Source organism: Hippocampus zosterae, chromosome 7 (genome assembly GCF_025434085.1).
Source record: "Hippocampus zosterae strain Florida chromosome 7, ASM2543408v3, whole genome shotgun sequence".
NCBI classification, from domain to species: domain Eukaryota; kingdom Metazoa; phylum Chordata; class Actinopteri; order Syngnathiformes; family Syngnathidae; genus Hippocampus; species Hippocampus zosterae.
In genome coordinates, this window is record NC_067457.1 from 23,660,702 (window position 1) to 23,674,388 (window position 13,687).

General features: G+C 43.5%; 1 protein-coding gene and 1 long non-coding RNA gene across 4 annotated transcripts in view; both read left to right on the plus strand.

Annotated features, from left to right (window-relative positions):
• The first annotated feature begins 2,539 nt into the window (after positions 1-2,539).
• On the plus strand, positions 2,540-3,790 carry LOC127603958 (uncharacterized). The gene is made up of 3 exons (XR_007963161.1): positions 2,540-2,720; positions 2,806-2,917; positions 3,014-3,790. It is a non-coding gene; the product is annotated as an uncharacterized LOC127603958 (long non-coding RNA).
• A 333-nt stretch (positions 3,791-4,123) lies between these two features.
• The window catches only part of LOC127603905 (potassium voltage-gated channel subfamily KQT member 4), a 29,145-nt gene continuing 19,581 nt past the window's right edge, over positions 4,124-13,687 (plus strand). For all 3 annotated transcript variants that reach the window (XM_052070599.1, XM_052070600.1, XM_052070601.1), the window contains exon 1: positions 4,124-4,995. In XM_052070599.1, coding sequence (XP_051926559.1) covers positions 4,688-4,995 — 308 coding nt within the window. In that variant the 5' untranslated portion in view covers positions 4,124-4,687. The remainder of the gene's footprint in view (positions 4,996-13,687) is intronic.

The following is a 13,687-nucleotide window of genomic DNA, read 5'->3' on the forward strand; positions in this document are numbered from 1 at the left end:
CGACCTTGCTTTTATTTTTTTTTATCACACTTGAATTTTGGTGGCTCCACTGTGTCTTTTCCTGTGCAGCTGCGTTGCGTCGTCACTCCACCTCTAGGACCACAGAGTGACGTCGTTTCTGCCAAACATCCCAGTTTAGTGGCTCCAAAAGCAAGCCCTGGCAGATTTCAGGTCACAAAGGTGCCTTTGACTGGCGCTTGCTTGACTTAAGTCCTTACTCTGACTACCAAAAATATAGTCTACCCTCCAAGATCCCTTTTTAGCTTCTGGCCTTTGCACTGCCACACCTGCATGTGCATTAGAGGCCCGGGCGTTTACTTGATCAATGAGAACATTAAACGATCAATCACGGATTAATAATTCATTTTTATTTTTTTTAGATTGCGGTCAGATGGCAGGAACTAGTAAGGGAACACACAACATCTTTACGGCAAAGTCAAATGATATTCCTAAGATTGTCTGAGTACCTTCATGTGAATTCGTTGACAGAACTGAAAAGAAATTGAGCCGCAGAGCTGAATTATAGAATGAATAAATAACTTGAGATATAATGTCATTTTGTGAACGTGGCCAAATTACAGACACGTCGTGAGTTATGGAGGGGCTAATTTCTTTCTAGCGGGGAACTTTGCTCTCAACCCTACCAGCCAGTTTGTGTTCTAATTACAGTGTAGTGCAGTGTACTCTGATTATCAGCATTATTATTATTATTATGAGGTCAAAGGTCCCGCAGCTAAGCAAGGTGATGCAGAGGTGCAAAATTTTCCTTCTGGTGGAACCTCACTCCTACTTACTCTTTACTTATGATTTCAATGGCCTCTGCAGCAGGGGTCCCCAACCACCGGTCTGCGGACCGGTATCGGGCCTCGGCCCATTTGGGACCGGGCCGTACAGAGACAGACTTGTGAACTGAGCAAATTTACTCCCTAAGATGTGGCTGAAATGTGGCCGACTATAGCCAATCAGAGTCCCCCTTCTAAATTTGCAAGTTGAAATAAACAGAATTCGCCAAAAATGAATGAAAAAGTAGTAAACACTCAGTCATAGTAACAAATTGAACAACGTAAAGCTAAAACGCGCCAGCCAGTGACACACTCTGTAGTCTAGATACATATGTGCAGTTGTTACTTAAATACCAACAACCATTTTTGTGACATAACTTTCATTTTGACTACTGCTGCAGCCTGTTAAGCCAGACAACTATCCGCGTCTGAATTGCACCATCTTTCAACTTCAGCTTTCTATGTCCTTTGCAGCAACAAACGAATTTTTTTCCTTTTGTTTTGATTTCTCCCGCTCTCCGTTTAGGCAGCAACAGCTACACCTCCGCCGCTATGCTAATGCTCCGCCACTGTGCTGTGTCAACAGTGGAGCCCCCGCCCCCCCCTTCCTCCCCACATTACTTCCATCTGAGCTTCTCCAGATACTTTCTGGAGCAGAATTTAAAGGAAAGAGTAGTAAAATAAGAGCGACGACGGGGCAGATGAGGCCATTAGGTGGCGGGAGGAAAAAATGTTGGTGGGGGGCCGGGTGGTGGTCTGACCATAATGTGCACATTTGCTGACAGGAGTAGTTAAATCCCTGTAGACCCCTTTCAGAGTTCCTCTCCCTGTAGTAGCTCCTAGACTGGAGTGGAAAAACAGCACAGTGGCCGAGTTGGTGTCTGTCCAACCCCCTCCACATAGAACCCACCGGCCCCGTGCCCCCCAGGTGATCCCCAGGGCCCCCATCGGTGAGGAGGGGGCTCAGAGGGATGGAAGCAGTCAGCCAACAGTGGCAGGCTTGTAGTAGGAGATTCCCAGACCAGGCAGGGTTTGTGTTGACTTTTGGATACTGTAGTCGTTTTATTTTGGAGGACGACAACAAAAAATAACCAACAACATTAATTTAATGTGCGGTACTCGACATGATTTTCAGTAGATGATGCAGTATTTATGATTTGTACTAGTTTGATTACTAAATTAGTTTTGTACTTGTCTCTAGGAGTGGCAAAATGTGATTGTATTCGATAATTTACACAAAGTTTAAATGGTAAAATACAAAAAAGGCACATTTGAAATGTTTCTGTGTTTATGATGTTTGTTTAAACTTTAAATGTGCATTTCTGGACTACATATAATTTACAGTTTTAATTATGAATTTATAGGTTTTAACATTCTATTTGGATTTTTTTATGCTTGTCTGGCTTTACGAATACTATTTTTTAAATAATTGTTTGTCCAAAAACTTATGCAATTACACTACTGAACTCATTATTATACAGTATTCTTTATCCTCTGAAAAAAAATAAACAGGACTGCAGCATGTTCGGAACCGTCTTCTTCTGGTGGTCCTCATCAAATCCAGTGTTGTGCAGAGTGTCTATGTGTTATACTGCCCTCTGGTGGCCCAGGAGTAAACACTGGCCACACAATGGCCATTGAATTCATCCATGAAATTAGAATGCACAAAATATGTAATTATTGACATTGTATTTATGTATTTTTTTAACAAAGGAGAACACTGGAGAGTGCTTTTCTGAATAAAAAACAATTTTTTTGTAAAGGCTGGAACAAAATAATGGCATTTCTCTTCAGTTCAACGGGCAAAGTTGAAAGATGTTTTTGAAAGATTAGCCACGTCAAAATCCACGCCACGAGCAGACACTGGCAAGATTATTAATCCGGATTTGTGACCTGTGAGGGATTCCAGCCACATTCCCGCATGTCGGCTCCGTCAATGTGAGCGCCCGGACCCCACCGTTAACGTCGGCGTTGTTCAAGAGCACCTCATAAAAAAAGCTTTCACTGTGCTTTTTGATTGCAGGATGAACGGCGTGGCCTTTGCTGATGTCACCTTTTGGCGGTCAGATGACAAAGTGAGGCTGGGGGGCTGGAGGCTGGCTACACAATGCATTCCCCGGAGGCTCACTTGACAGGTGATCTCAGTAGCGTACAGTGGTGCATTGAAAAGGTCCTCCAAGCAGGCTGTTTTATTCTGTGTTCCCCCTCCACTCCCCACTAATACCCCTAAGATAACCACCCAGCAACTGTCTCTGGTGCTTCTGTGACAGCCAAGCCCCCCCAACCCCCTCCTCCACCCACAATGACTTCCATCAAAGCAAAGGTGAAGGTAATGTTTTTCTGATTAAAATAGAAGTGGGCGCTTTGCACATTTCACACACCATAAACGTGCATCAGATTACTTGCTCCACTAATAAATTACGATCTCATCTATTAATAGTCAATAGTGAGCCCTCAAGGAGGTTTTTGAGTGTCCCACCCCCAAAGTCACTTTCACACGAGAACCTGAAATTTGAGAGGCATGTCTATCATGTACAGTAAATCCATTCATTCATTAAGCTCACGAGGGTCACAGGCGTCCTGTAGTCTCTATCCCAGCTGGGTACAACCTGAACTGGTTCCCAGCCAATCGCATCGCACACATAAACAACTATTCACACTCACGATCACACCTCGGGACATTTTGGTTGGAGCAACCATTTTGGCTCACAAACACACTTGTGAATGTTTTCAAGTGTTTGCTCCCAACTCCACTTTCACTTAGCAACATCTATCATGAGTAGACGCACAAAAAAAGTCTTAAGAAGGCAAGATTAAAAAGACACTGAAAGTCTGACATTTTGGTTTGAAGTGGTGCCCCCCCCCCCCAGCCACTTCATTTATTTTAAAGGGGCACTTCAAAACGTGTCCCTAACAAGCATAGGGGTGTGATGGTCTGTTCCCCTTGACATTGATGAATCTGTTATTTGACATGCAAACACCCCCCCCCCCCCCGACCCCAGCCTCTTACACGCACACTCGCGCGCACGCACACACTTAGAAGGCAGGCACGACATCGTCACATTTGGCGTAGCAAAGGTCGTTGTTTAAAGTAATTTACTGACCAAATGGACACAGCAGGAACTTCAATGGTTACAGTAGTGACTGAAGTCTACTTTTGGTGAACCTCAAGCACAAAAAAAAAAAAATCACAGGACATCATGTTACGTAAACTATATTTCTAACAAAATAATTATTCCCCAAAAGCAGAAAATGTTGAGAAAACCCTAAAAAATCTATAATCTGTTTTAAATATATATTTTTGTCAGTTTTTTTGTGGATTATATTTTTACTCTATATAATCCACAAAAAAACTGACAAAAATATATATTTAAAACAAAAACACTTCTAAATCCTCCTTCAAAATTACTCTGAATAAAACGGCAATTTTTTTTTCCTCTAGTGAATGCAATAAGCTTCCGTAGATATAACTTCAAACTTTTTCTTCTTTTTTTTTAATGAACCAAATTCATTTCCCCATCTGTGATTCGGTGGAATGACTTGAGGGCGTGCGCGAAGACGCGCACATCTCGACGCGCGCGCTCCACGGGCACAGGCGGAGCGACGGCTCTTCGGCGTGCGCGCGACCCTCCTTCCTACCTCCTCCTCCTCCACCTGGCCTGGACTCACTCTCTCTTGAAAGTGGACCAGAAGCGAGCGCCACCAGCTCCGCACCAGCTAGCACCATGAAGTTTGCAGGTCACGCCACGCGTGTCCGGACGCTTCCCTTTGCGACCGTAACTTGACTTAAAGTAGTTGGAAAGAAAATCAAAACAAACCTTCACGTGTTTTTTGTGTGTGTGTGTTTTGCTTTGGCGTGCGGAGCGTTTCGGGATGGATCCAAACTTGGCGCCCCGGAGAGGTTGATGTTGGGGAGCCCGTCCAACAACGGCGGCGTCGGAATGCTGGCGCCGCCACCGCCGCCCGCCGATGACGAGCGGCGGGTTGAGTTCGTGGCGCTCACCGCCGTGCACACGGAACGCAGCGAGCCGTCCACCCCTGAGCGCGGCTTGCCGTCGCACCGCACCGGACTTCTGGGGACGCCGCTACCCGGGGCCCAGGGGCCCCGCGCCGGTGCGTCCCAAACCAGCAAGCGCTTCCGCAAGCTCCAGAACTACTTGTACAACGTGCTCGAGCGCCCGCGTGGATGGGCCTTCGTCTACCACGTCTTCATGTGAGTCTCGTTTTTTTTTTTACACTTCAACAAAAAAAAGTACAAAACAAAGCAAAAAAGTCACGTGTGGTCGGATCAGCTGTTTGATGTATCTTCCAATTAAGCAGGCGGCGTGTCAGCCATGCTTCATCTCAGCAGGAGCTCTGCTGTTCAATTTCCATTTAATGAAATCACTTGGGGGGGGGGGGGTGTTGAAGATTAAAATCAGTTCATCTCGACATTAGCCATGCTTTACAGCCTACCATAAAAAACAGGGTTTGGTTCGGGAATAGTAACAGCTCACGTCATGTTCATCATCGTAGAAGTTGTACGATACAACATATGCCGATATTATGACACTCAAAAATGAAACCATAATCATTTGCTCACGTTGCGCTGAGCAAAAACATTGTCGTCATAGATTAATCAACTTTAACAAGGCTTTTTTTGGACATGATAATCGTCTACAATAGCATTGGATTATTAAAACAGTACAAAATGCTAATTTGGTTTCAGATAGAGTTCAAATCTATTATGAAATTACTGACGCAACAGAATTTTTTTTTTTTTTCGTTCGATAGCGTTTGCGTGAAAGTCTTTTGGTCAATGTCTGGTACACTATGGCTATATTGGCGCTGCAGGTCAATTCCAACTTTTTTTTTTCAATTTGGTATGTGGATATGAATCAGATTTGTGGCTGATGCTTTCCTGATTTTCCACACTATAAATTGCTCCAAAGTATAAGTCACACCGCTCAAAAAAGGTTTCATGAAGAAGAAAAAAATATATATATACAGTATATAATTCTCATTCGACCATAAGTCATGTTTTTTCAAGAAACAGATTTTTATAAAAAGCAAGACCAAGAACAATAGACCTCGGACTCGCACCCAAAATTCCCTTTTCTTTATCGTGTCAACAGAGTGAACGAGTTCCAGTTTGGATTTGAAACTTAAACTTCCTACTGGGCAACATTTTTTCTTTTAAGTTTAAAATGACTTACCCTAACGAGAATCCCGCGTGGCCTTGTGGCCAAAGGTAGAATCTTGTTTGGTTTATGTGCCTTTAGGTGCTGTAACCAATACATCTTTCTTGTGGTGGATGCAGCATGCTAAACGAGCAAGCTAGCTGTACATGTCACACAGGTGCCATGACTTTCTTTTCTTCTTCCATTTCTTCATCTTCCCTTTCTTCTACCACTTTCTATTAGCGGGTGGCAAATACATTTGGTGCATTCGCAACACCTTCATGTAAGCTATTTTAAACACAAAAGAAAAAGAAGTGGCAGTTTTGAATCCAAAGCGGGAACGTGGATTTCGGGTTTGACTCCGAGTTTCAATTTTCATATGTACAGTTCTCACCGAGGCCAGCCAAACGATGTAAAAAAAAAAAAGTAGGACCAAGTCTGACAAATACGTGATACATCATCAAAAGTCAACGTTATATGCAGTTACATTAATACACGATACATTCAGAGTTGCATTTGTGCTGTGAAAGACGACTGTATATAAAAATCTTGCATTTAACAAAAAAAATCCGAATTCGATGTCATATCCTGCAGTGCGAACGTTGCGGACTGTATGTCAACAGTGACAAAGTCAGGACCTGAGTCAGTATGCGGGCGATGAAGTTGTTTGCGAGTCGTCTTTTTATTGTCCTTGTCAAATGAAGAATGCCGCATCAGCGCGGCCGTGGAGCGCCGGCTAAAGTCAAAGGTCACTCGTCGCTTATTTATAAAGTGTGTCAGCGTTGGTTTGTCTTTGCCAGGGCAAGGCAACAGTTGTTCTCAGGCCGGCTGCTCGCTCGGCACATGACGGGTACCCGCCGTTCATATGCGGACACTCCCTGGACCGTGCCGTACATTTTCTGCGCGCAGCTGCCGCCTCGCTGATGCCCCCGCGCTTTTATTTCGCAGGGAAATCCCAGACTTGCTTTTGCAAGCTCGGCGACGCGGCATGTACTCGCCCGTCCGGATCCGGTTTCACATGCCAGGGAAGTGTGTTTTGAGATTTCTGTCAAGTTGTGTCGGAACCCCGTGGTGCTTGGTGGGTGCTCTTCATAACAAAGCCCCCCGCCCTCACTCCCTTTAAGGCGGCTTTGATCTTCGCTAATTGAATTAAACTGCATGCTACTGTGGAGGCGCGCAGCGCTAACGTCCCGTGGTCCTTTAATCTGTCTTCAGTTTGCAGCGAGGCGACTTGGAACATTTAGATCTGAACTTTTGACTTGGGGAAAGGCGAAACTGAAAAGCAGTGATGTCATGGCATTTACTGGAGTAAGCATCCAATTAGAGGTCAACATATTTAAATTCAAAACAGGGAATAGGAACATCATTCATACACCTGAAGTTGTAATAAAAAATAAAGCAAACAAAAACACCCTTTGCCGAAAAATTTTAAAGGTCGCAATAAAATAAAAAATGTCATGGCATTGCAGAAATATCATTTGTATTTCAATTCTGAAAAACAGCAACGTTTTTTATTGACCTATTAATCTCGTAGCATCTTGTAAAAGTTTCTTAAAGTCCAACCCATAAAATAAAACCAAGACAAATAATTTCACATCGTTAGATGACCTGTATAACTCAACAGAAAAAAAAAACTCTCAAATTGGGGGAGTAAAAATTGAGATGGTGTTTGCATAAATGTGCACACCCTCTTGCAACTGGAGATTTGTTCATTCAGACTGAACAAATCACGTTCAAGCTAAAGGTGAAAGGGACTCGGCCAACACCTGCCAGCAAATCAACTTCAGCTGTTCTCGTAAGCATTTCAGTTGACTTTGTCTTTATCAGTCGTGACATGATTTATTTATGATTATTTTGAATGTCATAAAAACCTGGCATTTGAGCAGGGGTGTGTTGACTTTTTATATCCACTGTATCAAGTTTAAATCCCTCGAATATCAAAAATAAAATACTCTTGAGGGATTGTTTGTCTTCACCTTTGACCCCTCACCCAGGGCTGTATATAGCGTGTCACATGCCCCCCCCCCCCCCCCGCCCCCAATCCCCTTTGGGCCTTCACTGACCGCGAGACGCCAGGCTAAATCCGTCCCGACTATCCCCCTCCAAAAAGCGACATCACGTCTTTGGAAACCCAGTCATACTCGTAAACGCGCCGCCGTGGATGAGAAGCGAGTCGTCTTGTGATTGATTGATGGGTGGAAATAGAGCGAGCTATGAATTATTGATTGAGGCAAGATGTGCAGTCCAAGTATTATTATTAATGGGGACTTTTAACCTTGCTGCCGTGTTAATATGGAGGTTTGCTTCTGGTTCTCAGCATTACGATTGAAGAACGACTGCACAAAATTTAACGTCTTTGGAAGACCACAAAATTATTTTGTGGGGTGTAAGTCAGCTTCAGTCTTTGGCTCCATGCAGGAAAACATCCCGTCACCTTTTATGGCCCAGACTCCCTCTAGCTACTGTGTGTGTGTGCGTGTGTGTGTTTAGGAAAGCTTGAGCCGAAAGTCGTCGTATTTATAGATGAGCTAGGAGAAAGTGTCAACAGAGCGCCGTGGCTCCTCCGCGGGACCGTTGCTCGTGTGAAAGGGGCTTCAGGTCAACATTTCTAATGCTGGCGTGTGCGTACAAATGCTTTCATGTTCTTCACTTTTTGGAAAGGAACAATACAACTGGCTGAATTTAATTGTTGCGGGCTAGTTTTAGAGTTGGAAAGAAACAAAACAAAAAAAATGGTCGCAAAAAGATGAAAAAATAAATTCAAGAACAGTTGAAATGGAAAAAAGTACTAATAAAAATTCATAAATAATGGCAAAATATAAATAATACTTTGTACATTAAGAAAAACTTACAAACCTTATCAAATAATGGAAATAAATAAAAAATACATGAATAAACATAAAACAACACAAACGAACAGTAAAAATGGAATTTTAGTATTAAAAAATATAAAATTATTTAATTAAAAAAAGATTTTGAAAATGGTAAAACCTCAAAACAAATTAAATTAAATCGATTCATAAAAGTACATTTTAAAATATGAAAAACAATTAAATACATAATCTAATGCAAACACAAAGGGAAAAAAATGCTAAAAATGATTGAATAAATAATGATTTTCATTGTTATTGTTTAAATGAATAAACAAATCAACATGTACATAAAAAGTCATTTAGAAAAACTGAGAAAAAAGGTAAAAGAATAATAAAAGGAATGAATATCCTAAAAATTACAAACAAAAAAATGTGCATTTTCTAATTCCCAATATATCAAAATATGCCTGCCAAAAGCTGACAAAAAAAATGTCCCGAACATTGTTGCATCCATTTCAATCGTTACGCTTGATGTCAGTGCGTCTGCTATTTATGCTTCTTGCCAAGTCAGTGAAATGCGCTCAACTTTACAGGCTGAATGATGATGTCACAAATCGGTGTTTTTGTGTGTGTGGTGTGCCGGTGTAAATTCTGCTCCATTAACAATCCTTTATGAGCTCCATGCCTTTACTCTTTCTCTCACTCTCTCTCTCTCTCTCTCTCTCTCTCTCTCACTTTCTTTTGCTCGCTTGCCCTTCCTGGATCTCTCATTAGCCGGGCTTCCCACTCTCATTGACCCTCCCTCCTCCATCCCTCCCTTTCTACCTCGCCGCCTCGTGCCCTCTCCAAAGCTTTGGTTTTAATTCTGTGGCAAGTAAAATGCATAGTGTTTTGTGGAGAATGGGGGGGGGGGGGGGGGACATCAGTATCTGGCTTTGTTTGGAATGAAACAATGACATTCAATCTCACGGGAGTCAACAACGCACACCTGCCGACATTTAACTCATTCACTCCCAACGACGTTTTTAAACGTCTTTTCGGACTTGCTCTAGAATTGTCTGGTACTGAATGAGTTAAATGGGCCTGTCCGTTAAAACAGGTGTGTCCAAGTCATTTTTGTCGTGGGCCACATTTTAGTTACCGTTTCCCTTGGAGGGCCATTATAACTGAAACCATATAAAACAAAATCAATAATAACGGTAATTTCAACTATTGTTTAAGTAACTGTAATGAGGTGTTTTGTAACTAGAAAATCCTTACAATATATTGATTACATATGAGAATTTTTAAGTTTGGTGGAGATTTTAGCAAGCAGCATGGAAGTTGACATTTTTGATTTGCTTTCGCGGGCCACATAAGATGATGTGGTGGGCCAGACCTGGCCCCCGGGTCTTGAGTTTGACACCTGTGCCCTAAAATGTCTCCGCACACATCCAGCCCATCTTCTGACGGGATTAAATGCTGTCAAGAACAGATCTTGCGAGAATTCCAGAGGCTGATTTATGAGCACGTGAAATTCAAAGAAAGTTTTCCAGGGACACCAATGTTGCCAAGTAGCTGTGCTGTTGACGTTTCGACCCCCTCACTCCTTTCAGGGGCAAAAAGTGTCTCATGGAGACCTTGAACCTCCTGCGAGGAAGTCGATCTGCCGGGGGTGGGCGCCCCCCTTAATCTGCGGCAATGCGCCTTTATGTGATGAGATTGTCGGTCAAGGCGGGCCAAGAATACCGTGGCGTTTGCCCTGCACTTGATCCAAGACCGGGAGTCTCCCCTTCCTCTGTTGCGTCTGCAGTTTTTGGACTCTGTGAAGAATTTCTTTGTCATCAAGTTGCTTAGATTGATTTTATGGTTGGGGTGGATGAAGCTTTTGTTAGTTGAGGCTAGGATTGGGTCAAGTTTGTTATGTCACAGTTATGTCATGCCTGCTGCTTGCGAAATGATTGAACTGGGCACCAGGAAGGAAAATCCAACCTAACCTACTTGCTGCGAGGGGAAAGAAAAAAAAAACAAGGCCCCTTGCGTTCTCATCAGGAAACAATTTTGAGGTTCTCCAGATACATGTGAAATTACAAATAGAATTCAGTATCCTGTAAAAGACTGTCCTGTACATATTGCATCGGTCCACCTTGGGACTCTTTCATGCACCCTGTCACTTGATAACGTGATCAACTGTCCACTGTAGTGACCGCTGTCCCTGAAAGGGTTAAACAAGTCTGGTGGTCAGTTATTTTTATTTATAATTTTTGTACCGTGTTCCTCTGCGGCTATTCATTTCTCGTCCTTAGAAGAATGCCTAACACAAGGGTCGGCAACCTGCGGCTCGAGAGCCGCATGCGGCTCTTTGCCGCCGCCCTACTGGCTCCCTGGAGCTTTTTCGAAAATGTTTGAAAATGGAAAAAGATGAGGAGGGAAATATATTTTTTGTTTTAAGAGGACAAACAATGTTTTCCGATGCTGTAAAAATGTCAACATTTTGTTGAACGAGGATTTGCGTCATAGCCTGCGACGCACGTTTCTATTGCGCGCGTGTGCGGTAACGGGTCGATCGCGGGAGGTTGGTTGATCGAAAAGTAGATTTTCCGTCAAAAAAGTTTGGGCAGCCATGCTCTACAGGATGCACTGAAGGGGAATTTTTTTTTTTTTTAATTATCATGAATGCTTGTGTAGTTGTAGCCAACTTAGTCATGTTGATAGTCGGCTAATATCGCTAATAGATACATACATCATGTGTTGCCTTCATGATAAGGTTTTTAATTTTTTGCGGCTCCATACATATTTGTTTTTTTCGGGGGGTTGGGGGTCCAATATGGCTCTTTCAACATCTTGGCTTGCCGACCCCTGGCCTAACATGATAGAAAACTCCAGATTGCCTCATGGAAAAGTCGATGCATAAATCTGCCCCCAAACTGGCTTCCACCGAAGCTTGTGTCTTGTTGCCAGGGTTCCTAGTAACTCCAACATTTAAAGACTTAGGCCCCGAGGTGGCAGTTCTGGCCGGGATGATCGGCATTCCCTACTTTCTCTTTACACGCCAGCTCTCAGCTGTTCTGGGAGTTGTCTCTCCTTCCAGCGCCACGCATTTTGGTACTTTAAATCAGTCACCCCCGCGCCACCCGATTAAGCATCACCACCCACGTCCCCGCCAAAGTTGCAGCGGTGACAAAGAGAGCGGCGAACCGGTAACAGACGGAATGTTTGTACTCGGAACAGTGACAGGAAGGCCGGCTGGTGACGTCACGTGCCCGCAGTCGAGCTCGGTGACGGAGTCGGTCTGCTAATAAAGAACGCAAATAATTGTCAGTTGATGGGAATGTTTGGGAAGTCCTCAAGACAGGAAGTGCTGATTCAGCAGCTCAAGATTAAGGGGAAACTTCACAGAAATGTGGCTCGGGTTAGGATGGGCTATGTAAGGGTCAGGTTAAGGGTTAGGTGTAACGTTTTCCCTCAAGTGAACGTAAATTCCACCATATTTCGGAAATTTAGAACATACGAACTCCAAATTCTCCTCCAAACGTCTGTGACTCACCATGAATCACCTTTCCCGGCACAAAGTCCTGGGCCCTCACTCACCCAGACGCTTGGATCACTGTGGTCACACTTGACTTTTTGGGCCAGAAGGTCGGATTAACATTTTTGAAACTTGCTACAGTGTTGTGTGAATATTGTGTTTGTTTGTTGTTTCCACCGCCCTGCGAGCAGATGACACAAACCGCTGCACCGCATAAGCGCTCGCATTATTTGACTTTGCGGTGAAAAGCGTGCCATGCTGTATTTCTGCGTCAGCATGTTTGTCTCTCGCATACACACACACACGCACGCACACAAGGGCTTCCATTAGAGTGCATTTTTTTTTTTTTTTTTTCCGTTAGCTTCCATCAAGAGGCGGCGTCCGCCTTGCTGGCCTTTTAGAGTCGTTTTGCTTGCGCGTCCTGTGAAGCCGAAGGCCTCGGTCCAAGCGCCTGGGCCGCTTTGCGCCCACGTGCTTAAGTGTTGTTGAGATGGCCTTAATTTATGGCGGCGCTCACTGTAAACACGGCAGGAAGCGGCACCATGGCGACTAGACTCAAAAACAATCACAATGCGCGGGGACGGTATTTATAAGGTCCGCCTGGCCTGCCGCGTGCGTGTCTGTTTGTCTGTCTGTGTGCGAGAGTGTGAGTATATGTCTCTGAGTGATCATGTGTCGGTGTGTCTGGTTGTGTGTGTTAAGTGACTGTGAATTTGAACGTGCGTGTAGGAGAGAGAGTATTTGTAAGAGTGTGTGTGTGTGTGTGTGTGTGAGAGAGACAGGGCGAAAGCGGGTGTGGGTGTGAACGTAAGTACAAATGTGTAGGTGAATCTGGATGTGTGGCTTTGTGATTCTGTGTGTGTGAATAGATGAAAATAGGAAAGTCTGCGAGGGTGTGTGTGTAGCGTGAGACAGCGTATGTGTGAGTACATTTGCACAAGAGGGTGAGGGTGTTCCCATGAGAATTTGTGTGCGTGCGTGTGTGTGTGTGTTCAGATTGGCAGGTGCACATTGGGCAAATGTGCGTGTTTATACGCATGCGCGCGTGTATCCCTGGAAAGTGTCAACAGAAAATGTTAGCGAGCATCGGTAATTCCGCATGCTCAAAATGCCTTTTTTTTTGTTTGTTTTCATCTGATCATCTGATCAGAATCATGATTCTGCTTCTTCTGATTATTATTACAACACACCATTTGTTTGTAAATGCACTTGGAAATCGAATGTAAAGATGAAGTATTCAAGAACAAAAATGTAATAAAACAACAGAAATCTGAAGCAAGTTGTACATTAGTTAATTAATTAATTAGTTAATCCATTTTGGAATCGTAAACAAGAAATGTCCTTTCAAAAAAAAATCTTTCATAGACTTCTGTTGATAAAATGTGAAGTGACTGAAAATAATAATTAAATGATTGTGGGGGGGGG